The sequence below is a fragment of the Eleutherodactylus coqui genome, chromosome 6, assembly GCF_035609145.1.
Source record: "Eleutherodactylus coqui strain aEleCoq1 chromosome 6, aEleCoq1.hap1, whole genome shotgun sequence".
NCBI classification, from domain to species: Eukaryota; Metazoa; Chordata; class Amphibia; order Anura; family Eleutherodactylidae; genus Eleutherodactylus; species Eleutherodactylus coqui.
Genome location: NC_089842.1, coordinates 168,515,302 through 168,540,765, shown reverse-complemented (window position 1 = coordinate 168,540,765; position 25,464 = coordinate 168,515,302). Strand labels below are relative to the sequence as shown.

General features: G+C 43.8%; 1 protein-coding gene across 2 annotated transcripts in view; it reads left to right on the top strand.

Annotated features, from left to right (window-relative positions):
- BRF1 (BRF1 RNA polymerase III transcription initiation factor subunit) overlaps positions 1–25,464 on the top strand; it is a 286,967-nt gene that overhangs the window by 153,392 nt on the left and 108,111 nt on the right. For both annotated transcript variants that reach the window (XM_066608177.1, XM_066608176.1), the window contains exons 8-11: positions 5,168–5,294; positions 6,496–6,535; positions 7,288–7,380; positions 8,888–9,133. In XM_066608177.1, the coding sequence (XP_066464274.1) occupies positions 5,168–5,294; positions 6,496–6,535; positions 7,288–7,380; positions 8,888–9,133 (506 nt within the window). The remainder of the gene's footprint in view (positions 1–5,167; positions 5,295–6,495; positions 6,536–7,287; positions 7,381–8,887; positions 9,134–25,464) is intronic.

Sequence of the window (25,464 nt, the reverse complement as noted above, 5' to 3'; positions counted from 1 at the left end):
TATGGCATTTTAAAGATGGCCGTTGCCTGAGCTAGTGGTAGGAATGTGTAGCTTGCTGCAGAAAGGAAGAACAGCCAGTGCACTGAGAAGCTTTAATGCAGGAGACAATGGTGATTGTTAAATGGCAATGGAATGTGAAGGAAGCGTTCGGTAGAAATGTCAGACGTGTTAATTAGAAAGTTCTCTCAACTCTTTACAAGAATATAGCAGTGGTCATATAAGATGTGATATTTACAATTCAGATCTCCATTATTGCAGAATTGTTTTTTCTATTGAAGCTCCCCCATCATATACATAAGTTCACACGTTCCCCTTGCCGTGTTTTACAAGCTGCTAGAAAACTTCAGCTTCTCTAACCATGTTTGTGTCATTCATTAAAGCTTATACATTAAAACTACCCTCCAGTCCAAAAGTAAAATGTGACTACGTATTGCAAATGTATAGTTAGCAATATAGTATCTGGTGTCCTTGCTGCCTCCTGTCCGCCACTCTGGTGCCGTGTCACTCATAACCGCCGCTATCCCATGCAGAAAGCACTGGAAGAAAGCCGAAGACAAGTCTAAAGTTTTATTTCAGACTGAAGGACCATTGTAATCAACCACACAGTGTTGACAAGATATAAGCTTAGTGTATTGTTGTGTAGTGTGCCATATATTGTAGCTCAAATCAACTGTCCTGTCATACCGTAGCTTCCATGTGATGTCAAGTCTGATTTAGTTATTTACAGCCTGACATGCTTTCTTCAGTAGAGAAGTAGATATTGTTAACCCTGCAATATTCACAGAGGCTGAAGTCCTAGTGACTTAACCCATGTAAGGACCAAGAACTGTAAATTTACGGTGCTTGGTCCTGAGCTTTAATCCCAACCAATTGTAAAAATACGGCAGAGGGTTTAAAGCCCCTGCTTCAACGATGTGATCGAACATGTTTGGTTGTCAGCTATTAGTTTTTAAACCCTTCAGCCTTCTCCTTTCTCAAATACAAAGCGCTTAATGAGCGCTATGTACTAATAAGTGAAAGTGGAAGCGTTTCTTCTATTACGCGAGACAGCGGTCACATGACCTCCAGGATCCCCTGGCACAGCAGAGCTACAGGGTCCTAAAAGACCCTGATCAGCTATGACCGTGACTACTGTAACTACTAAGGGATGTTTTTCCTGTAAGTGGGGCTCCTATGGATGCCTCAGCTACAGTGTCAAATTAAAAAAAACCAAAAAACACACAAGTGAATGTTCCCTAGGGGTCTTATATGATGTCATGGGGAGCATAGATAGTAAAAAAACATAATTACATACATAAGTAAAACAAAAGTACAGAATAAAATAAAAATATATACATAAGGCCAAATGCACACGGGCGGAAATGCAGCGGTGGGATTTCCCGCAGAATTTCCGCCCGTGCCCGCTGCCATAGTATTGCATTAGATTTGACCACGTGAAAACACGCGCGGTGAACAAATTGCGGCATGTCCTATTTCTGTAAACGTCGCCTGTAACGCATCGGCTCTGGTCTGCACATGCGCGTACGCCGGGAGGAGATGAGTGCCGGGTCACTGCAAGGGAATTCGACCCGGCCGGCTGCAGGAGGCCTAAAGAAAAAAATAACCCAACCAAAACCGTCGCTGTATGCGGCCTGTAATCCAAAACCATACATATTATATATCAAAACGTCCGAAACAAAATGAGGAACCCATACCGTTACTTTATTTTGGTGTAAATATAGTAAAAAAAAAAAACAAAAAACTATAAATGTTAAAAAAAGTGTTGTTTTTTTTTTAAGCTTTTTACCCCCGACAGCATTGAGCTGAAACGAAGCGACTAACAATCAACTTTTCAATCAATTTAAGGGCAGGCTCACACAAGTGTAATTTAATTGCATATTATGCAGTGAATGGAGTCGTTGAAAGTACACTTGAATATATACAATAGGCTCATGTGAGCCCGGCCTAGACAGGAGTCATTCACTTTTTGAGAGATCTTTGGCGCGCTCCACCTCCAATTACTGAATGACTATCGCTCCTGTGTGTGAGCACAGAAGCAACAGTCGCTGGGATGACTGTCAGGCATATATAAGCATGTCGCATGTAAAAAGGTACCTTTTATGTAAGAAATTAGCGTGTCTCTCCAATTCAACACAGATTCACCACAAAATCTGTATGTACAACAAACCATCCGTGAAAGCTCCTATTGACAACAAGCAATCAGAGGTAACTAGCGGGCATCCTCTACATCTAGAGCAGTGCTTCCCAAACTCCAGTCCTCACGGACCCTAACAGATCCTTGGTGACTGGAGTTGGGAAACACTGGTCTAGAGGAAAGAAGGTTTCTACACTGACATATAAGGGGGTTCTTTACTGTAAGAGCAGTGAGACTATGGAGCTCTTTACCTGAGGACTTGGTGATGGCCAATTCGATAAGAAATCAAGAGGGGCCTGAACAATGCAGTATTATATGTGATCTTTATTAACTTTGGAAGGTCGGTTGATCCAGGGATTATTCTGATTGCCAGATTGGAGTCTAGAAGAATATTTTTCGCCTAAATGAGGAAAATTGGCTTCTACCTCATTTGGGTTTTTTTCCCCTTCCATTGAATCAACATTGGGGGCTAATAGGCTAATAGGCTGAACTGGCTGGACGTGTCTTTTTTTTTGGCCTTACATATTATGTTGCTATGTCTTGAAATCATAAGGAATAGATAGAACAAGTAAATGGAAAAAATTTCTAAAAATGCTGTTTAAGGCAGATTCCATCAATCCGCATGACATTTACTGGAGTGTCAGTATACATGCTTGACTGCAAAGTGATTCAGCATCGGAAGTCCTGTCCTAGCGATCAGCGAGTCCCCTGGTGATCGTACATTTATCACCTTCTCTGTAGATAGGCGATAAATGTGTTTGGTGGGATTATTAAGAATGCCAGCATTTAATACTAATGATTGTAGCAAAACCATAAAATAATCCACATCTTCCCAGAAACATTAGAAGTGTTTGATGTAACTGGCAGAAGGCTGGCACATAAGAGATGAGCCTCCCTTGATGCACTCTTCAGTGGGGTGTCATCCGCAGGATAACGCTGCTTTTTTCATGTGTGTCCCCATGCTGTGCGGCAAAAAGGCCACATTTTAAAGCCTTTGAATCCTTCCAAAATGAAAGATTAAAAGTGAAATGTAACAACTTGGAGACCTTCCATCAGCCGGCTCCCTGCAGAGGTGCGTACGAAATGTCGGCAGACGCGGACCCCTGCCTAAATGCACTTGTGGTGTCACCTGATCTCTTGGGATTGTGTGAGTGCTCCGCCATCCAGCTCTGCTTTATGTCCTGTGGTTTCTAAATGCTATATGCCGTGATTAAGGCAGCCAGCCATTCGGAATAGGAAAGGCATTGGAAGAGAAATTGTAGCAGCGTCATTTATAAATTGGGGACATTTACTCATTGGAATCAACCTGATTGATTATGGAATCGTAGAAGGATGTGAATGGAGCGAAGGAAGGGGTCATGTTTATGCCTATATACTGGTTAAAGGTTTGTACCAGTCACCCACGTTCTCATCATCCGAAGTGACAGCCTGATTTCCTTTGACGGAAGTTAAACGAGTGAACTGAATCTTTTATGCCAAGAAAGCAGAAGACGGCGATGAAGATATTACTGTATTTACTGTGCCACTCCACAAAGCCCGATTGTCAGTTTTAAATGAACCCGTGTCACTTTCATCCTGGATGTTTACAGTTATTAAAGGGAGAAGGAGAAAAATGACGTTTTCCTGTTTTCTTTAGTGACTTGCGTTGAATTATTTTGTTGGAGCAAGGAATAGGGCAAAAATATAGACCAGCTGGAGACTATTAATCCACTGGCCCGGAAGGGTATTTTGCGATTTAATGAGAACCCAGAAGTCTCAATTCAGGGTTTTATTTTGTTAGTTTTTTTGGGGATAGTTAATGCTTTTTCTAGGTTTTCAGATTTCTACATTGCAATAGCTTAAAATCCTGAAATCATCACAAATTGATGAGTACATAGTTGGGCAGCAAGCTACATCTATTAAGACAAAGGTATACTTTAACGAGAGCGCCGTGTGGCGCAGAGTGTTAGTATAGCAGAAGTGCAGTCCTAGGCTCTTGCTCACGACCTCAAGGTTGCGGATTCAGGTAGCTGACTTGGTTGGTTGAGGTAGCCGGCTCAAGGCAGACTCAGCCTTCCATCCTTCTGGGGTCTGTAAAATGAGTACCCAGCTTGCTAGGGGGAGAAGGCAATGGCAAACCACCCCGCAAAAACAGTCTGCCAAGAAAACGTCAAGATGTGACGTCTCCCTAGAAGTCCGTTATGACTTGGTGCTTGCACCAGGGGACTTTACCATACTTTAACAGGGTTTTCCGGGCTATTTCTATTGATAACCTATCTTCAGGATAGGATAGGTCATCAATTTTAGATCTGCTGGGGTCTGCCGCTCGGGACCCCGACTGATCGGATGTTCGGCACCACAGATTGCTTCAACGTCTGTGTAGTGGGTGGTGCAGCGCTCGTTGATTTTACCAGCACCACCCACTATACGGGTCGGAGCTATCTCTTTCCACTCTGTACACTGTTTTGCCAGTGTCAGCGGCCACCCAAACAACTGATCAACTATGGTCCTGAGGGGCAATCCCCAACCAATCAACTATAGATATAGTTCATCAATAAAAACTAAATAGCCTGGGAAAAACCCTCTAAAGGTCCTGTGCCCCTTTGCAAAATTCCTAACATTACCTACCGTGTGCTATTTATAATACTGGTGTCCTCTTCTATGTGGGGGCCTCTGTGGCTCTTCAGTTGCTCAGGGACAACTGCTTATTCTGAGCTACTCCCCTCTCTGCTGTATAAAGACATATTATTTTTCTTGTGGCGCTGTGATTTGGCTTTCCTGTCCCATCCTACATTGGGAAAGGAGTTACACTAGTAGCAGGTTTAGTGGCAAAGTTGCTGACACAACCATATAACGGTTTGTGCAATGCTTCTATTCTAATCATCATGGAACCTGCACAAAACTCCTCGGGCATTCTCTTTGTAGTTGTACAGTTCAGTATGCTATGTGCTGTATGTTTAGACTCTGTCAAAGATTTCATGTACTGGACTGTAGTTGTCATGTTTTTTTCCCCCGAGTCTTACATGTTTAATGCAATGCTTAACATTTTTGTAGGTTAACAGAATTCGAAGACACGCCAACTAGTCAATTAACGATAGATGAATTCATGAAGATAGATTTGGAAAAGGAATGTGATCCTCCTTCCTTCGTGGCAGGTCAGAGGAAGATCCGGATAAAGCAGGTAAATTCTATATTGCCCATGAACTCTTCTTTATATTTCGACCAACGGAGGTTCGTGCTGATTAAATTTGGCTTTACTAATTCTATATACAAGTTCAAAGTATATACAAGTACAAATTCAGAGTCCAGTGCAAGGAAGAGAGTTGGAGTCTCCATACCAGGTTCACACATATGGGAAGTTTTAGCAGAAGGGAACAGTGAAACATATTAAGACTTGAATATTTTACGATTTAATATAGTTTTAGAAATTACATTATGCGAATAATACAACATCTAGCTGCTCAGCTTCGGCAGAATGCCACTATATATGGTACTGTGTAAAAGTTTGAGTCGGGTGTGGAAAAATGCCGCAGAGTTAGAATACTTTCAGAAATAGAAGTGTTTATAGTTTTTGGTAAATTAACAAAATGCAAAGTCAATGAACAAAGACAAATGTAAGTCACATCAATATTTTGTGTAACCACCCTTTGCCTTCAAAACAGCATCAATACTTCTAGGTACACTTGCACACAGTTTTTAAAGAAACTTGGCAGGCAGGTTGTTCCTGACATCCTTATCTTCTGTGGATGTCTGCTTGCTCAAATCCTTCTGTGTCTTCATGTAATCCCAGACAGACTGGATGATGGTGAGATCAGGGCTCTGTGGGGCCATATCACTTCCAGGTCTCCTCCTTCTTTACACTGAAGATGGTTATGTGACATTGGCTGGATGTTTGGGGTCGTTGTCCTGCTGAAAAATAAATTTGGAGCCAATCAGACGCCTTGGATTTTTTAAAATAATTCTTACTTTGCAGCATTTTTTCCACACCTGCATACAACTTTTACACAGTACTGTAGATGCATCTGACCTAAAATGGGGTATACCGAAATTAAACACCTGTTATTTCTGGGAAAACAAGTGTTATCCATGGCCTGTGCCTGGTATTGCTTCTCAGACCTATTCACTTACCTCGCGGTGAGCTGGAAAAACCAACACAATTCAAAGCATAGAGCAGCTTTTTTGTGTTTTTTATGCTGAACAACCCTTTTAATGATTACGTAGCATTCCAACATTAGTCCAAAAATGTTAAATTATTTTATCAGTACGAAGCATAAGAGTGAACAGTGCTAGATGTGCAGAGTATAAAATGTACAGTGTAACTAATGTACTATAATAGAGCAGCAGAATCCTCTCTAACAACCATCCAATATTTGTCATTTCAGCTCGAACAAGAATTGGCAAAAAAGCTGGACGACGTGGAAGGTAGTGTTCAATGTTCTCATTAAAAGATTTAATCTTCGCTTTCTTCCAGAAACAGTGCCACACGTGTCTATTGGTTGTATCTGGTATTGCATCTCCATTGACATAAATGGGCTGAACTGCAGTACCAGACACAATCTGTGGACAGATGTGATATTTTTCTTTTCTTGGAAGAATCTGCCATGTACCATTGTATTAACTTGGACAACCCTTTATATAACCTAATGATCCAGGTGTTTCGGCCCTAAGTGGTCAGATGCTTTTTTGGGACTTAAAAGGGCTGTCTCATTAAAGTAAGAACCTTGCCAACTGCTGGAACCGTCATTAATTTCGAGAACCACTGTACAGATCCCCCCTGAATTCATGGAGTGGCGGTTGCACATACACACTGCTGCTCCATTCATTTCAGTGGGACCGGCAGAGATAACACAATTAAAGAGCTTGGCTATCTCCGGCGGTCACACTGAAATTAATGAAGCAGCAGAGGACATGGATGACCGGCACTGCATTCATGTAGAGATGCTCTCTACGTTGGTCCTCAGGATTGGTGGGAGCCCCAGCAGTTGAGCCCCATTACCGGATCACTACCCTGTGGCTAGAACATAACTTGCCTTGGTGGGACAACCCCTTTAATTTCATCTGTATGCCTATACCTTAGTATTATATTGCTTCAGTGGAGAATTGCAGCTTATACAAAAAGATTGTAAGTATCTAAAGCAAATGTAGTTCATCTCTCCAACCCTCTTCTGTAACAGGAGAAATCACCTCTTATCAGGACGAAATAGAGAACGAACTTGAGAGTTGTCGGCCAAAACCAAAAGGAATCTACGCTTCTTACAGCAAAGACGGTGAGATTTAGTAATTGATGGTAATTAGATTGATATATTGGAGTTCGTCTTGGACCTTCAGTTACTTCTCAAAGGGTTTGCAAAACTCTGGAGTCACATTATGCTTTATGCCAGAAGGTGTCCGCTGATCGTTTCCCAATTGACAAAAGTGATGTTGTTTCTGGAGAAAATTAGGCCCTTTCTTCTAATCTTGGACAACCACTTTAGGGCTCAGTCACACGGGCGTTTATTGCCGCGATTTGCGCATGCGCATGCGTCCGGCGATTTTTTAAAACCATTGCTTTGCAATGGTATCGGACACATGAGCGCTTTTTATGCGCTCGTCCGATAAATTAGAGAACAGAAATCGCAGATCGCACCTATCTGCGATCTGCGATTCCTGTTCTCTTCTCTATATGCGCTCAATGGGGCCGGCGGCAGCAGCGCCGACCCCATTGAGAACATATAGAAGACAAATCATTCTTCTCTGCCACAGCTGTAACAGCTGTGGCAGAGAAGAACGATGTTTGCCCATTGAATTCAATGGAGCGGCAATACAGCCGCTCCATTGAAAGCAATGGGCTGCCGGCGTGCGCGGGGTTAATTGTCGGGAAGGGGTAAAATATATAACCCCTTCCCTGCAATGCATCCTGAAAAGTGAAAAAATAAAAAAAAAGGATGTACTCACCTGCTCCCGGCAGCCTGAGATCCCCGCGGCCGTCCTGCAGTGGGTGTGAAGGGGGTGTGACTCAGGCTTGCCCCTGATTGGCTCAGCCTGAGCCAATCAGAGGCTGATCTCAGTCACACCCATTCATGAATTCATGAATGGGTGTGACTGAGACTTGCCTCTGATTGGCTCAGCGCTGAGCCAATCAGGGGCAAGCCTGAGTCACACCCCCTTCACACCCACTGCAGGACGGCCGCGGGGATCTCCCGCTGCCAGGAGCAGGTAAGTACATACATTTTTTTTATTTTTTCACTTTTCAGGATGCATTGCAGGGAAGGGGTTATATATTTAACCCCTTCCCGACAATTCATCCCACACTCGCCCGCAGCGCTTGCATTCAATGGAGTCGGCTGTATTGCCGGCTCCATTGAATGCAATGCGCTGGACAGCTCCGGCCCGTTTCTAATGAAACGCGGCTAGGAGCAGATTTTCGGGTGATTTTTCGGCGCCGGTCACGCGATTTGCGCATGCGCATCCGTCATGCGATGCGCAAATCGCGTGAAAAAACGCCCGTGTGACTAAGGCCTTAAGCTTTTTGTGGCCTTTTTGATTTTGGAAGGAGTAGAAGTCATAAGCTCAGCACCCCTCCTAACAACATTAACGACCACCACAACTACCGTAGCACCACTGATGAATTTTAGACGACGTTCCCTTTACATACAGTTTCAATTAAAAATAAATTACTAAAATAAAAAAAAAATGAAAAATTGACATTCTAACAAAATAGCAGCCAACTTTGTGTCGAGGAGAACGTGTGTGACCGTGCTGTACCATGTTGTGATGCTGGCTCCTTCTTCCTAGATGTGGATGACTCCTGCAGTATGTTAGGAGAAGATGATCGGGAGGACGAGGAGCTAGAAGCTGCTGCAAATCATTTAAACAAGGATTTTTACAATGAACTGTCTGAGAAGACGAAATTGCATAGTTTTGAGCCCACTGTTAAGCCCATTCCCATAGAGACTCTTCTGGGGCCTCTCCCCACTGCTGCAAGTTTGGGTATCACAGACTCCATCAAGGAATGCATTGAAACCAAGGAACAAGAAAAATGTAAGTAGAGACCATACATTGTGCTCCTTTTCACCTGGACCTTTTTATTCATATAAGCTTAAAATGACACCGACCTTTCAATATGTGCTTATGTGATGTTCAATGGGATGACTTGCAAAAGTGCAAATTATTTTATTTACCTAAATTGTTGTTTTTGTGCAGAAAAATCACTCTAAAATGTTAGGATTTAAGGGGTCTCCTTTCTTTCTAATTTGCTGTCTGTTGTCAAGTGAAGTACATCTCCAGTCACTAAGACATCAATATAGATAATAGGACGTAGGGGGAAAGGGGATGTTGTCTAATGCAAACCATAGAAATCTATGTAGAGGAGGGAGAGAGAAGCAGAGAACTCACATGGACGCTGCTGCAGCTCATAGTAAAGGTTTACTGTTTCACAGCTATTGAAATCACATCTACACTGCTCAGTACGTCTGTACACTGCCTTCCCTATTGCTGTTACTTTTGAGGGTGTGCTACAGAGTGATAGAGGAGAAGAGTTCCTGTTCTATGGGAGACATCATAGCAGTTAGTCTACATTCATCTGCTCAGGGAGAACCAAGAATTAGATAGGCAGCCTGCAAAGTGGAAAACTTGTGAAAATGCAGGATAAAAGTCATGAAATGTCCAGAATGCTGTGATTCCTCATGCGCACACATGGCATCTTATTCTGAAAAGCCACGGATACTTTAATGATAGTTTCATGGCTTAGTACTATGATACATTTCTCACCTGGACCTTACAGCAGCTAATAGACTAACGATAATGCTGAGATAGCAGGTGATTGGCTATTTGTACTAATCTATAGTTTTTGCTGATGGTTCATTTTTCTTGTTTTTTGCTACCATTGGGTGGGGTGGCAATTCTGTTTGCAGCTTCTATCCTGGTCAGTAGGAGCCTATAAAGTTTTATGTATAGGATCCCTGAGGAAGAAGTCATATAAGGTTTTTTTTGCTGTAAATATACACGGTCCGCTCATCTGCCTGATAAGCAAGTATCTGATTTTATTTGTGTGTGTAAGCTTGGAATAATAGTATTCTACAATGCTGTAAAAGCCATACGGCAATAAGGACGCTGGTGGTTGTGTGTTGTCTCAGCTGTTCCTGTATATTCCTGTGTTGAGGTTTCTACTACTTCCAATGTATAAGACCACACAATTATTAGATCCCCAAGCAGATGCCACGGCTCAGGGCATGCGGTTCTCGCTGTGCCTAGATCTCAACTGCCTGAAGGAATCTCGCAGCATTGTCCGTGCCCATCCTCAGAATGCACAGCTGGTGCCATAACCAGGGGCATTGCCAAAGGCTCAAGGTCCCCGATGCAAAAGTGCAATTACCCCCCACAATGGCTGCCGAAGAGCGATGAAAATCGTCATACATACCCCAAAATGCTACCAATAAAGCTCATCAGTCAGAAAAAGGATACCTTACAGATGTGTGTTGGAACTATTTATTTATTTTTTTATATATTTTCCCCTTTATACTTTTTCCTGAATCTTCAAGTTAATCAACTCTATCATCAATGTACAAACCCTTATCCAATAATGATCAGTGGATGCGATTGAGGGATTTTATTAACCAAATATTGCTGGATGTAGCAGAGCTGAATTTTCGATGTTACTCTCTGGGCTGGAATTCGTCTAACGCCGTATTTTAGGATAAGGACAAATATTGTTGCAGCAAAAATGAACACAATTTTGAAAAACTGCATGAAAGCCCGTATGTATAGACTCATCCTACGGGGGGAGATAAATCCCTCTGCAAATCTATGGCTCTCCAAAACTTCAGTTGCCATATCTGTATTAGTAAAATGCATTCTAGGGGCCAACTGTACAGCTACATGCAGATGTTACCTGCAGATCCCCGTTTACAAGTTCCTCGCTGCTGCATTCTCCATATGGTTGTTTGTATGTATGTGGCCCTGTTTCCATTCAAGTATATGGAGAATGCAGTGCGCAGGAATCAGTTAACTCCCATGTACCCATTATGAACGCAGATTGTACACATCTGATGTGGGGATCACTCCCGGCTCACCGGGGAATTCACCTATGCCACTGTGGGCCACTCCAAAATAATTTATATAGAGAGAGTGAATATAGAATATATATTTCTTGCTCCCTCTGTATACGCTTGGATTAAGCTGCTACAAGCTGCTATGTGTTATAATTCAGGGCATATAGGTGCACTCCTGCTGGGGACACAGGCGAACTAGACCTTGGCAGAGGAGAGTATGCAAACACTACACACAGGTGGAACACACCAATAATCCACACAAAGTGTACAAACCTGTTCTTCACGCAGGGCTATGGGTGGTTCTCACACACCCTGATGATATGGGTTGGCGTCTTCTAAGCACTTCAGCAAACTTGCACTTATACTGGGAGTATACAGAAAGTTTAAGGTTTTACTTTTATTACAGGTGTGCTATTTAGGGGCGAAATTTATACGCTACAGACTTTGGGTGGATATATGCACCGGATGGGGTTTGGGTGGAAGGTTTTTGGCAATGGTAGCCAAACTTCTGTACAATGTGACCTAAATATACATATAGAAGTGCAAAGATAGAGCTATAGGAGCTCCTACTCCCAACACATCACTGTGGATTATATATGGGTCAGGAGTTGCTCAGTAAAAGAAAATAAAAAAAAAACACGAAAATTAATAATCATGACCGAGAGGGTCTTAGTAATTACTACAGTAACTAATGCTGTAGTACAGTCAGACCCATGAGCACATTGCTGATAATTAAATTAATTGGTCAACTGCAAAAACTGCACGCACAGCTAATATTTTTATATTACAATGCACGGACACTGGCCAGTGGGGAAAAGTGTAACAACGGTCTCAAACAATAAAATAAGTCGCCAGAGGTTACCTTTAATATTAGTTGGGGTTACCTTTATTATTAGTTGGGGTTACCTTTATTATTAGTTGGGGTTACCTTGTAGCATTGGTCGGGGGGTTACCTTGTAGCATTGGTCGGGGGTTACCTTGTAGCATTGGTCGGGGGGTTACCTTGTAGCATTGGTCGGGGGGTTACCTTGTAGCATTGGTCGGGGGTTACCTTGTAGCATTGGTCGGGGGGTTACCTTGTAGCATTGGTCGGGGGTTACCTTGTAGCATTGGTCGGGGGTTACCTTGTAGCATTGGTCGGGGGTTACCTTGTAGCATTGGTCGGGGGGTTACCTTGTAGCATTGGTCGGGGGGTTACCTTGTAGCATTGGTCGGGGGTTACCTTGTAGCATTGGTCGGGGGTTACCTTGTAGCATTGGTCGGGGGTTACCTTGTAGCATTGGTCGGGGGTTACCTTGTAGCATTGGTCGGGGGTTACCTTGTAGCATTGGTCGGGGGTTACCTTGTAGCATTGGTCGGGGGTTACCTTGTAGCATTGGTCGGGGGTTACCTTGTAGCATTGGTCGGGGGTTACCTTGTAGCATTGGTCGGGGGTTACCTTGTAGCATTGGTCGGGGGTTACCTTGTAGCATTGGTCGGGGGTTACCTTGTAGCATTGGTCGAGGGTTACCTTGTAGCATTGGTCGGGGGTTACCTTGTAGCATTGGTTGGGGGTTACCTTGTAGCATTGGTTGGGGGTTACCTTGTAGCATTGGTTGGGGGTTACCTTGTAGCATTGGTCGGGGGTTACCTTGTAGCATTGGTCGGGGGTTACCTTGTAGCATTGGTCGGGGGTTACCTTGTAGCATTGGTCGGGGGTTACCTTGTAGCATTGGTCGGGGGTTACCTTGTAGCATTGGTCGGGGGTTACCTTGTAGCATTGGTCGGGGGTTACCTTTTAACCTAAGTTTTCCAACTTCGCTCTCCCACTAGACTTGGCATGGACAGGATGCTGCTGCATGTTGAGGTGACCGTCTGACACCCAGTCTGTATTGTGCGCTGGTCCTCTAGATTTGATTAAGACTTTTACTTGAAACTTTCTGGAACGGAGCATTGCCTATGCAGCTCTCCTGCCCAGCATGCAGTGGCATCTCTCCAGGATGGCATATAGTGTGGGCAAGAGGGGATGGGCAACCCCTTTAAATGTGTGTGTTAGGGTGTGATTATTGAAGTAGGTCTTAAAACCCTTAACACCCTGCACAGTTATAGTACATAGAGGAGACTGCTTAGTTTCTGTGAGCCTCTACTATTATGGCATGGGGTACCATTGGTTGCCGGTGCCAGCTGTATTACACAAAGGTGCATTTAGATGGAATGATTATCGTTCAAACAAAAGAACGATAACCATTAAGTGAAACGCAGCCAACGATTGAACTGTAGTTCATTTGCTTATCATTCATTTCATGGAAGTATGAAAATCATCACTGGCTCATTCGCTAATCGTACCGATCATTCAGCCGTTCTCATTCACTGGTATAGTGAATGTAAACGACTGAACAATTTAGCGAGTGAATGACCGATCCGTTTATCTGCCTGTACAAACGAATTTCACAAGCCAACTCTGACATCATTCGCTCGTGTAAATAATAAATCGTTACGTGTAAAAGTACCCTAAGCAATGTCCTTAAGGCTGGGTTCACACGGGGCGGATTTGCCGCGAAAATTCCCTGCGGAATTTCGCCGCGGCAAATCCACATACGGCCGCTAATCCCAGGATTAGCCAGCCATGTGGACGAGAGTTTTATCAGAAATCTCGTCCACACGGGACGACAAATCTGCTGTGGCTAAGCCGGCAGAAGCCGCCGCTGCGACGCGGATTTGCCGACCGCAGCATGTCCATTTTTGTTTTTTTACGCGGCGGCCGCGCTCTCCTCTATGGGAGCGCCGGCCGCAGCGGAAGAGCGAGCGGCCGGGCCGCTTCAAAGCCGCCGTGGGTTTTGCAGCAGCGGTTTTCCCGGTGGAAATCTCGCGGTTTTACGCTGCTGCCAAACCGCGAGATTTCCGCTGAGAATCCGCCCTGTGAGAACCCAGCCTAATGGGTGAAAGGACTACTACACAAAGGTCGGCGGAGGCTGTGTATGGCTCCGGATTGAGGAACTGTACAGGATGCTGAGTGTATGAGCGCTTTAAGCTCCATTATCCATATACTGCAGGGGTTATCAATGTAAAGTTATGTCATGATTGACATTAACCTTTAACCCCTTAAAGACCGAGAGTATTTCAATTCTAAAGGTCCAGACACTTTTTATCGATTTTATGCATGTGGTGGTTTTATGGCCCTAATTTATTTTGAGTGGTTAAAATTATTTTTGATGCATTTTTTGTGACTTTCAGGGCTATTTTTTTTAAATACCTTTTTTTTTTTTCCACTGAATTTTTTTCAAGTTTTTTGTTTTGATTTATTCAGTATACGGTGTACAAAAAGTAAACAAAAAATGTTTTTAAATTTAGAGTTCTTCATTTTTAACATTAGAAAATTGGTGCTTAAACTTGCAGGAATAGGTTCCGTTCCCAATTTTGATATGTAATTTGTATAGTTTTAGATTACAGGCTGGCTATGGTGATGGTTTAGGTTGACATGGGGGTATGTGGAGTTTTTGTTTTTGAGTGAGTATTTTCTATATTTTTTTTTACTTATTTTTTCATATATTGTTTAACCTATATGTCCTTTATGACATCACATAAGACCTCACATTCTCAATGTTATATATATATATATATATATATATATATATATATATATATATATATATATATATATATATATATATATATATAAATTTTTCATTTTTTTTTTAATTCGCAGCTTTCCCTTGTAAGGCCCAATGTCCATGGGTGGATTTGAATTGCGAAACCCGCGTGGGAGAGGCGCAATGCAAGCCGCTCACAGGGAAGCATGCGCATCTGCACTGGAATTAAAGCCTGTGGATTTGTTTTGCAGACTTTTAGTCCGGAAAAGAAATTGCAGCATGCTCCATTTCAGTGAGGTTAAAGTCAATGGAAGCCGCCCAACTAACACTGCGGACAGGCTGCGGATCCTGCGGGAAAGCAGGACATTTAAAAAGAAAAAAAAACAACAAAACTGTACTGCACATGTCCTACGGGCCACCGTGCTGACCATCCACAGTACAGATGTCCTGGAAGAAGACAGATCCGCACGGACGCTGCCTGCTCGCACAGCTACGCAGGGTCCTTGGCCGTGGGTAGAGTCGGCTCCTGCATGCAGAATCTGATCCATCTGTGGACATAAGGCCTAACTGGGCCATAAGAGCAGCATCCATAAGAACCCCAGAGGGAAAAACCTTCTCCTTTAGTAATGATAGTCACTGGCAGGACTGAGTTGGACCTCCTAATATTCAGCAGTTCTGCCATGCTGGGGCACAGTTCCAGTAGAGGATATGGCACTGCCACTTTCTGTACTCACTATATTAAGCGCTATGTGCCTTCTCTTTTCCAGGCCAGTAGCAGCTATAAACCACACTTGTCCTCTCCACAAGGTCCTTGGCTGTCTGACTAGACCTGCTCCTGCTTGACCGCAGGATCCTTAAACCCAAGCTGTATATTTACAATGACGTAGGGTTAAAGCAAAGGACCAAGACCCATGTAAGCTACTAGTCCTTATAGGGTTAATGTGACATCCAGCACGAATCTCCATCATGAGGGCCTTTTCAACAGTTTTAATTGAAAACTGGTTGCAAAACGGTCAGCCTATAGGAAGACCTCTATAGGTGATGCTCTGTAGATGGTTTGCTTTTCATTTCGGTCTCCTTATTCATTATAACTTATGTACGATCAGAAATCGGAAAAAAACGACTCGAGCGGCAATTTTCTAGTCTGTCAATTAACGTTCAGTCTTATCTTTCTTTCTAGTATCAGCCCTTCAATGACAAGGCACAAGCCGGCCGGTATCAGACTGATGAAACCTATGATTTATAACTTCCCTGTGCAGTTAATTTCCAACATGTTGAAACGTTTCGCTCTTGTTGTGAAAAATGAGTGGATTACAACCATCTTGAGACTTCACTACTCAGTGCTGTTTATATCAGGTCATTATAGCGAATGCTCGTGGGGTAAACATCCCCCTATGTTTAGTTTTTGCAATAAGCGTAAAGTAGTTTTTTTGTTTTATTGCCAAAATGATTTCTTTATATTTTAGTTTCTCAGTAAATGTAGTATGACACAAAGATGATATTAGGAAGTATTCTGCTGCCTTCCCGGGGAGCGGTATATTATCCTCACATGATAGCAGGAGCTAAGCTGCTGGATCAGAGTGTAAATAAAACTTTTTCCCACTTTAATAGGTGTAATAACCTATATTAGGTAATTATTGGGTTACATGGCAGCTATTTAAATAACGCCCAACCATGTAAAACATGGATGAACCAGCTCCATCAGATTGACAGACACAACGGCAACTAACAGAATGGTATTTAACAAAGAGAAATGCAAGATCCTACATCTGGGCAAGAAAAAATGAAAAAAAACACATACAGAATAGGGAATTGAGCTACAGCAGCAGCACATGTGACGAAGACTTGGGTATACTACTAGATCACATACTGAACATGAGTCAATGGAGTGATGCAGCAGCAAAAAAGACAAAAATAATTCTGGGATGTATTAGAAGAACATAGTCTAGATCATGTGAGGTAATTACCCTCTACTCTTCCTGAGACCTCATCTGGAATACTGTGTCCAGTTTTGGGCACCCCACTTTAAAAAAGACAGACAAACTAGAGCAAGTTCAGAGAAGAGTTACCAGGATGGCGAGTAGTCTGCAAATCATGTCCTATGAGGAATAGTTAAAGGATCTTATGTTTAAATTGCAAAAAAGGCTGAGAGAAGAGACTAGAAGCAATGAGATCAAACTGAACGGAAGGAGACAAAGATTAGATATTAGAAAAAACATTTCAACAGGGTGATCAATGAGGGGAACAGGTTACCACAGAAGGTGGTGAGTTCTCCTTCAATGGAGGTGTTCAAACAGAGGCTGGACAAATATCTGTCTGGGATGATTTAGTCAATCCTGCATTGAGCAGAGGGTTGGCATAAGTACTTCAATTGACCTAGTTTAGCAATGTTGGTTGTTGCTAAACTCCCTCCACCTCCCTTTGCTGGCAGCTCTTATAGAAGCCTATGGGAGCTGCCGGCTGATCGCAGCTGAAACATAGGGCAAGACATATCTTTTCCGGCTGCGTCAAAACATTGGTCGGCGTATTTGGAGTTGCAGGAGACACTGGAAGTTCATGACAGTAACAGTTACTACTTAATGATAAAAAGAAATTCTGTCTTGGAGCGTGATTAGAAGAAGAAAAATAAGCAGTAAGTCCAAGAAATATTGCTTTATGTTTTGTTTTGCGGTAGATAATAACACAAAGTTCCATCTAAACAGGAAATTAATCTCCAGACCCACCAAAATTGTGAGCGCCAAGTCACAGCCCGCGGCGTGCTCTGGGGAAGAGGAAATGTAGACATCAGTTTCAGGCATTCTTCGCACCTGTAGGTTGAACACGGAGATGACGGCCATATTTAATATGGGGGATGAAGGGATGTTTGTGAGAATCTTTCATGCTGATAAGCCGTACGGACCGGACTTCTGTGAGGGGGGGGGGGGACAGTGAAGGCGGACAAGACTGCAGACTTTATTTAAAGCAATTCAATTATACAAGACCTGTATTGTCTGCTGACTTGTCTTTACTGAATAACTATTGCTCCTGCGTGAAAGCACAGCAGCGATAGCCGTTGGGACAACTATTTGGACACTTATGCACCCCACAGTTGCCGCATGTAAGCTTTATTCACACAGTAGAATCTGCGCTGAAGCCGCCTTCCGATCCGCAGAAAGGCCTCCCTCACACAGCAGCGCCGCAATGGAAATTGCGGCGTTTTGCCGTAATTTTACTTTCCTAAATCTCATTGGTGAGGTGTGCTAAATGCAAAAAATAGAACAGACTGCTCGAAATTGAATGGATGTCTGCTAGGCTCCATTGAAAACAATGGAAGCGTTATACCGCAGTTAGCATGGCGCTAATCACAGTAAAAAGCGCCCGTGTGAGGGAGGCCAGAAAATCCATGCTTATGCCGCAGATTTACACTTCAGACTACTGCGATCCGCATTCACATTTTCTGACGTGGATTCGGGGTCAGGAGGTCACATATCACGTTTTTTCCTGCACGTAAATTTGCAATCTGTCTGCATAATCTCTAGAACGGACAGCCATTCAGATTAATGGTATGCTTTTAATTCCATCTCAAATTCACTGTGAAATCAGCTGGGGGAACAGGGCCTCAGACTGGACAAGGCGAATGGTAACACCCAGTTGTCAATTTAATCATAGCTTTTCAGGAGGAGTAGCAGAGGAACAGCACAGTGTAGAAGTCTAAGTAAAGCTCTCACTTAGGCCGCCTGCACACGGGCGGAAATCCCGTGGCGGTATTTCCCGCGGGATTTCCGCCACTGAAAGTTTGCATAGGAGTGCATTACAATACGCACTCCTATGCAGACGGCCGCGGTTTGGCCGCGCGAAATCTCGCGCGGCAAACAAACCGCAGCATGTCCTATTTTTGTGCGGGGCTCGCACTCACCCGGCCGCCGGCTCCGGTCTGCGCATGCGCCAGCTGCGCAGCAGCCGGCACGTGAAAGAGTCGGGGCCGCCAGGCGCGGGTGAGTACGCGCTCGTCTCTGCAGGCTCTCGGGTCGGGTCCCGCGGCGAGAATTCTCGCTGCCGGATCCGACCTGCTCGTCTGCAGGCGGCACTGATATTTTATAAGGGGTATTCGAGTATGTACTGAAATGGACAAGTCAGGAGATGTAACAGAAAGCCAACAGCTCTTGATTGGTAAGGATGCTTGTAATGAAGTGTAGGGACTGATAAGATGTGTAAGAGGTATGCTATGGGCATTTCTGTTTTGCGTGGCGAGTGGGTACACACAATGGAGTGCATCATGCCAGCTTTTCTTGGACATTAGGCTCCTGTATCTGGCTGACTGAACACCGGCCTTTATAATGAGATAAACCCCGGCGGTCCTGTGCCAGCTGCAGAAATCTGTGGTGTTCTGTTACGACACTGTACCCCTCCTCTTCCACTGGACCTTTGTCAGTGTGCACTGTGTGTCTGACATTATATTCATGATTTGTGATAATGGGGGTGAACAGAGCTTTAGATCCTTCCTGAATGGTTATGGTACCATGCCAGTGGAATATTACTGGTAGTAAGACAGGTAGAACTAAATTAAAGTGTCTGTCTCACTTTTAGCTTAATAAACGACTGTTTACCCAGGATGCCGGCTTAAAGGGATTGTCCTTAAGGGGGTTGTCTGGGTGTAAATTACTGATTGCCTATCAACAAGAGAGGTCATAAATACTAAATAAGCAGTAGTCAGCTGCCTGGGATCCCCCTGGATCAGCTGTTCACTGTGCCAGTGGGCCCATTCACTGAGCTGGTACTGCTGTGGCATGGCTTGGTATTGCAGGCATCCAAGTGAATGGGAAATTTGCCTTTGATACCAAGCCTGGCCACTATTGTGGGAACGGAGCTCTCCGTTTCCTGCAGAATCGGCTCAGTGCATAAGCACGCCGGCCCGGCGAACAGATGATCGAGGGGGATCCTGACAGCAGACCACCACTGATAGCCAATCAGTAATTTACAACAGGACAACCCCTTTAACCCCCTCTAATCCCATTGGGCCCTAACATCTACAGAGGTTTGGTTTGTACTGCTTCCAGAAAATGTCAATGAAGCACCCAATAGTATGGGACAGAATTCCAGATTAGCAGCAGTTTATTGGATAGTCCGGGACTGGTTTCCCTGTTCCATTCAGGACTCATTTATGTTCATTCTTCATGAAGGAATACCTAGTTAGTGGTCTAATAGCTAATCTGTCTCCGGGCTTCCAATAATTCAGAATTCATACAACATCGTAGTCTCTCATGCATGCCGGATTATTGGAGACCTGATTTTCAGCAGAACCAATATGTCATCCATGGTGCAATCTTTGCGACCTCCTAGATTATCTCTGTCAGATACTGACTGCGCTATGAAGAAACACGCGATCGCTGAGCCGTTACCACCCCGATCGGGCACATGTATCTTCTCTGTTCTCCGGTGCCCCTCATGCCGCACTCTCATGCCTTCTGTCCCCTCATTACTTTCCAGATAGCCCTGTATGAAACCCACCTCTAAGCAAAATCAGACGTTCAAAGTAAGACATGGTCTTGCGCTGCTTGTGGATAGTCGGTGGAGACGCAGCTTTAATTGTGTCTGTGACATTTCCCAGATTTGCCACTGTCTCAGCCCTTGGCATTTTGTATTCATTTGTATTCACAGGTACTCTGTGGAAATAGCGTAATTGCAGCTGATGTTTCAATAAGAGCAGGTTCCCTAACCCACCCCGAGTATACAGGAAGCTGACGATTCTGGGTCAGGCTTGTTATTGTACGCAGCCTTTTACATAAATATATGGGAATTACTTCTTTAGATTTCGTGAATGTTACAAACTTTGCCTGTAGCAATGGAGGAAATGCTGTTGGTAAGTTAATTACATTTCTTTATTTACGACATGATGGCTTACTTTATGAAGTTACTTATTTGTTATGTAGAAAAGTACATTTAGTGATAGAAGGGTAATTGGGTGATAGAATGACTGGTGCATTCATTGCCCATATAAGAGGCACACAAAGAAGAAGGGGTCTTGTGGTCACATCTGTAAAGCATTTTGCCACTAAAATAGGTCAGCAAGTCAAGTAAAGTAGTTTGTTTTTTTTTGCTTTTTTGGGGGGGAGAGTATCTAGAAGATGTGAGGAGACTTATAAGGCCATGCATGCTCCTCTGGGAAATTTATACAAAAGGAAGGATGGAACAATGCCTCTACAGCGCCACCTATTAGAAGGCAGCATACCTGCAAGTCCGTGTCAGCTCTTTTATCAGACTTTGTAAGAATGACTGGCAATATAAGCCAAAGCCAGAAGGAAAAGATACCCATCTACAGACAGCTGTGTTACTGTGCAGTAGGTTACTGGCTTGGTGAGAGGCCTATGACGTCGGTCAGGAACGCCATGCTTTCTCCTTTTTGCTAGCACCTATAAGGCCATGCATGCTCTTGTGGGAAAATGGAACAATACTTCTGCAGTGCCAAAACCCACAAGTCTGTACAGGGTTTATCTTGTCCTTCTGGAGAAGACTGTGGTTTGGCTTGTATTCCCTTTCATTTTACAAGACTTGTTAAAGGCCAGACATAGACTTACCGTCTAATAGGTTCTGCTAAAATAAGAAATATAATATCTGTAAATATACAAATGTTCAGTTATCTGATCTCCTAGACAGGTGATAAAATGCTGTGAGCAACCATTGACTAGAACCATTGTAATGGCTGTAGCCCAAGTAGCATATGTATCCAATGTATCCGTGTATAGCTGGCCATAGAGGGACACAAGATTATTCTCAGAACATTGCTCCATTCTAAATAGGCAGATAATCTTAAGGCCCATTTACACCAGCCGACTATCGCTAAAAAATTGCTAATCGGCGATCGTTTTAGCGATAATAGGTGTGTGTAAATGTACACCCATCTTCCGCTTTTCGGGCACCACTAGCTGATCGTTAAATTCAAGCTAACCTAAAAATCGTCCTTCAGCCTTATCAGCAGTTCTCCATGGGATTGGGGTGGGGGTGTGGAGGAATGCTGATAGCATTGTTTCCCATGGAGAACAAGGGATCTGAGCGCAGATAAGAGCCCTCCTGCTATTAACTGAATTCAGTGAAGGCTTCATTTGCACACCTAATTGGTATTTAAGTAGCTGAGTAGCTACTTAATAGTTTATGCAAAATGAACGCTCAAAGCTGTCACTCAAACTGTCGTTTAAGCGATCATCTGCTGGTGTAAATGGGTCTTTACTTCTAGGGAATCTCCTCTCATCTGATCCTATTGTTCTTTCTTCAGATAAAAGGTACTGGAAGTGTCTGACAGCCCCTATCACTCTGTTAAAGAGAACCTGTCACCTCCCTATGACACCATAAACTAAAGGCCATTTTACACAAAACTATTATCGCTCAAAATTCATTCAAGCAATGGCATATGAGCGATAATCGTTGTGTGTAAATGCTGTCATCATTCACTCTTCAGGTGAACGATGATTTTAAGGTGAGCTTAAAATCCATCATTCAGCCGGAGAGAGATAACAGGGACTGCACGCTGTGTTCTCCATGGGAGCCGCTGATTACATTGTATTCTGCCAACAGCCCGCTTGAGAACAATGGAGCTATTTGCAGAGCTGAGACCACATGGTGTGCTCTGCAAACAGCTCCCAGAGGCCCTTTTACATGCAAATGAAGCTAATAAAGTGTTAATCGACATTAGTGTCCACTAACACTTTATGCAAAACGATTGCTGAAACTGTCAATCTTTTAAACATTTGAAAGATTGTCTTTGCATGTAAATGGGCCTTTAGTTATGGTGCTGCCAGGGAAGGTGACGGGAGCCGGATGACATATTTTTTTATACTTACCCACTCCCTGGTTTCTGCAGTGTCCGGCTCTGAAGTCCACGCTGTGCAGGAAGATCTGACACTTATCAGATTGCTGTGTCGGCGCTCTCCCATGCATGTCAGATTTTTGTGTGGCTTGGGGACTTCAGCAGTGAACAGTGCAAGAATCGGGGAGCGAATGAGTACTAGCTTATAGTGCTGTAGGGAGATGACAGGTCCCCATTAATAGAGTAGTCAGGAAAGATGGCTGATTTTTCAACTTTTAATAGTTTTTTGTCTAAGCCTGTCCCTGTTTCAGCAGCATAAGTAACGGTCATGTACAATTTTGGCGCAATTTGACACACTTTTGTGTGCAATTTCCCCCCCCCCCCCTTTCTTTTATTTTGTCAGACACCGCAATAAAAGTGTCTAAAACACATTGTAAGTGTTGTGTAAAGCATGTTTAACAGCAACTCGTACCAGGAAACTTGAATTTTCAGTCATAAATAAGCCTCATTATGTGTATTGGAAAAACGCCATTGCCGTTTTTGTGCAATTTTTTCTTTTCTTGAGCCAAAGCCAGAAGTGGCTTCAGCAGGAAGGAGAAGTTCTTCCTTTATACAGTAAAACCTCTACTAGCGTGCACATCGGCGAAGGCTGATTTCGAGTATGGCCAGTTTTTTTTAGACAAAAAGTGTTGTCTTTAGTAACGTTGGTTGCCTCTCATAACGTGACCTTGCTGCTGAACCCACGTGATCTCCTACTCGGCGGCGTCTCCTCCTCCTGCTAGTGCAACCCACCCTTCATCATCATCGGCGACGGGTAATACACTTGTACTGTACAATTGCGCTCCAATGTAACAGCACAGAGAACACAGTGATGAGGCTGAAGACAGATAATGATGTCACCTGCAGTCCTATGTAATACTCCATTTAGACACAACGTTATCAATCAAAATTTGCTCAAACGTTATCAATTAAAAGCCGTCTTTTGAGCGATAATCATTGTGGCTAAGCGCGCGGCCATCTTGCACGATTCACTCATCGTTAACTTTCAGCTGGCTGAAAGACAACGATGAGCCTTATCAGTGCTGCGCGCTGAGTTCTCAGCGGGATATCACTGATACTATTGTTTCAGCTGGTATCCCGCTCAGAGAACACAGCAGGAGTAGGAAGAAGACAGCGCTCCAGCTGTGTTCTGCATACCCCGCTCAGAGCGCTCAGCTGTATACCAGCTGAGCACACCGTGAGTACAGCAGGAGTATGCATAAGGCAGAGCTCCATCTGTGTTCTGTATACCTTGCTCTGAGCGCTCAGCTGTATACCAGCTGAGCACACTGTGAGAACAGCAGGAGTATGAATAAGACAGAGCTCCAGCTGTGTTCTGTATAACCTGCTCTGAGTGCTCAGCTGTATACCAGCTGAGTGCTCGGTGAACACAGCAGGAGTATGAAGAAGACAGCACTCCAGTTGTGTTCTGCATGCCCCGCTCAGAGCGCTCAGCTGTATACCAGCTGAGTACACCGTGAGCACAGCAGGAGTATGCATAAGGCAGAACTCCATCTGTGTTCTGTATACCAGCTGAGCATACTGTTAGAACAGCAGGAGTATGAATAAGACAAGAGTTCCAGCTGTGTTCTGTATACCCTGCTCTGAACACTTAGCTGTATACCAGCTGAGTGCTCGGTGTATGCAGAAGACAGCACTCCAGCTGTCTTCTGTATACCCCGCTCGGAGAGTGCTCAGCTGAATACTAGCTGAGTGCTCCGAGAACCCAGCAGTTCTTGTAGCGCGTAAATGCACACATTGATTATTGCTTAAAGGGGTTGTCTCACGAAAGCAAGTGGGGTTATACACTTCTGTATGGCCATATTAATGCACTTTGTAATGTACATCGTGCATTAAATATGAGCCATACAGAAGTTATTCACTTACCTGCTCCGTTGCTGGCGTTCCCGTCTCCATGGCTCCGTCTAATTTCGGGGTCTTCTTGCTTTTTTAGACGCGCTTGCGCAGAAGGGTCTTCTCCCTTCTGGACGGTCCGGGCACGAGCGGCGTTCTGGCTCCGCCCCCTCTATGCATCATCGCGTAGCTCCGCCCCGTCACGTGTGCCGATTCCAGCCAATCAGGAGGCTGGAATCGGCAATGGAACGCACAGAGCCCATGGTGCACCATAGGAGAAGACCCGCGGTGCACCATGGGAGAAAACCGCAGTGCATCCCTGGGAAAGGACCGGCGGCCATCTTGGGAGAAGAATTTTATAAGTTCATCTTTCATCACATCGGTGAGTAGCAAGCGGTTTAAAAATAGTTTAAAAAAGCGGTTTTTAAAAGTGGTTTAAAAAAGGATTGCCTTTCAGCGATCTTTTCTGTAACACCACAGAAAATAACGCTGAGGACAGATGATGTACTGTAGTACAGCAAATGTGACCTGCAGTCCTATGTAACACCACAGAGAGCACAGCTATAATGCTGAGGACAGATGATGTACTGTAGTGCAGCAGATGTCACCTGCAGTCCTATGTAACAGCACAGAGAACAGTGATAATGCAATGGACAGATGATGATGCCATTTGCAGTCCTATGTAACAGCAGAGAGAACACAGTGATAACGCTGAGGACATGCTGTAGTAGATGTGACCTGCAGTCCTATGTAATAACACACAGTAACATGTTCAATAACAAGTTAAATGTTCATTTATTCTTTACAATAGTCTTTTATATTCATTTTTTATTATTTTTTCTCCATTAAATGTGCTTTGGTGTGTTTTTTTGGGATTTCTAGAACAAATTAATTGGATTTACATTGATTCCTATGGAAATAATTACCTCGACTAGCAACGGTTTCTGGTAAAGCCGAATGCTTTCGGACGGATTACGGTGTGTGAGTGGTCTCAGATTTCCAGTTTTGCTGTATCTTTCAGCCCTGTTGTGTGAATCTAGTTAATGGGGAATGCTGATTACCCATACATACCGTGTCATG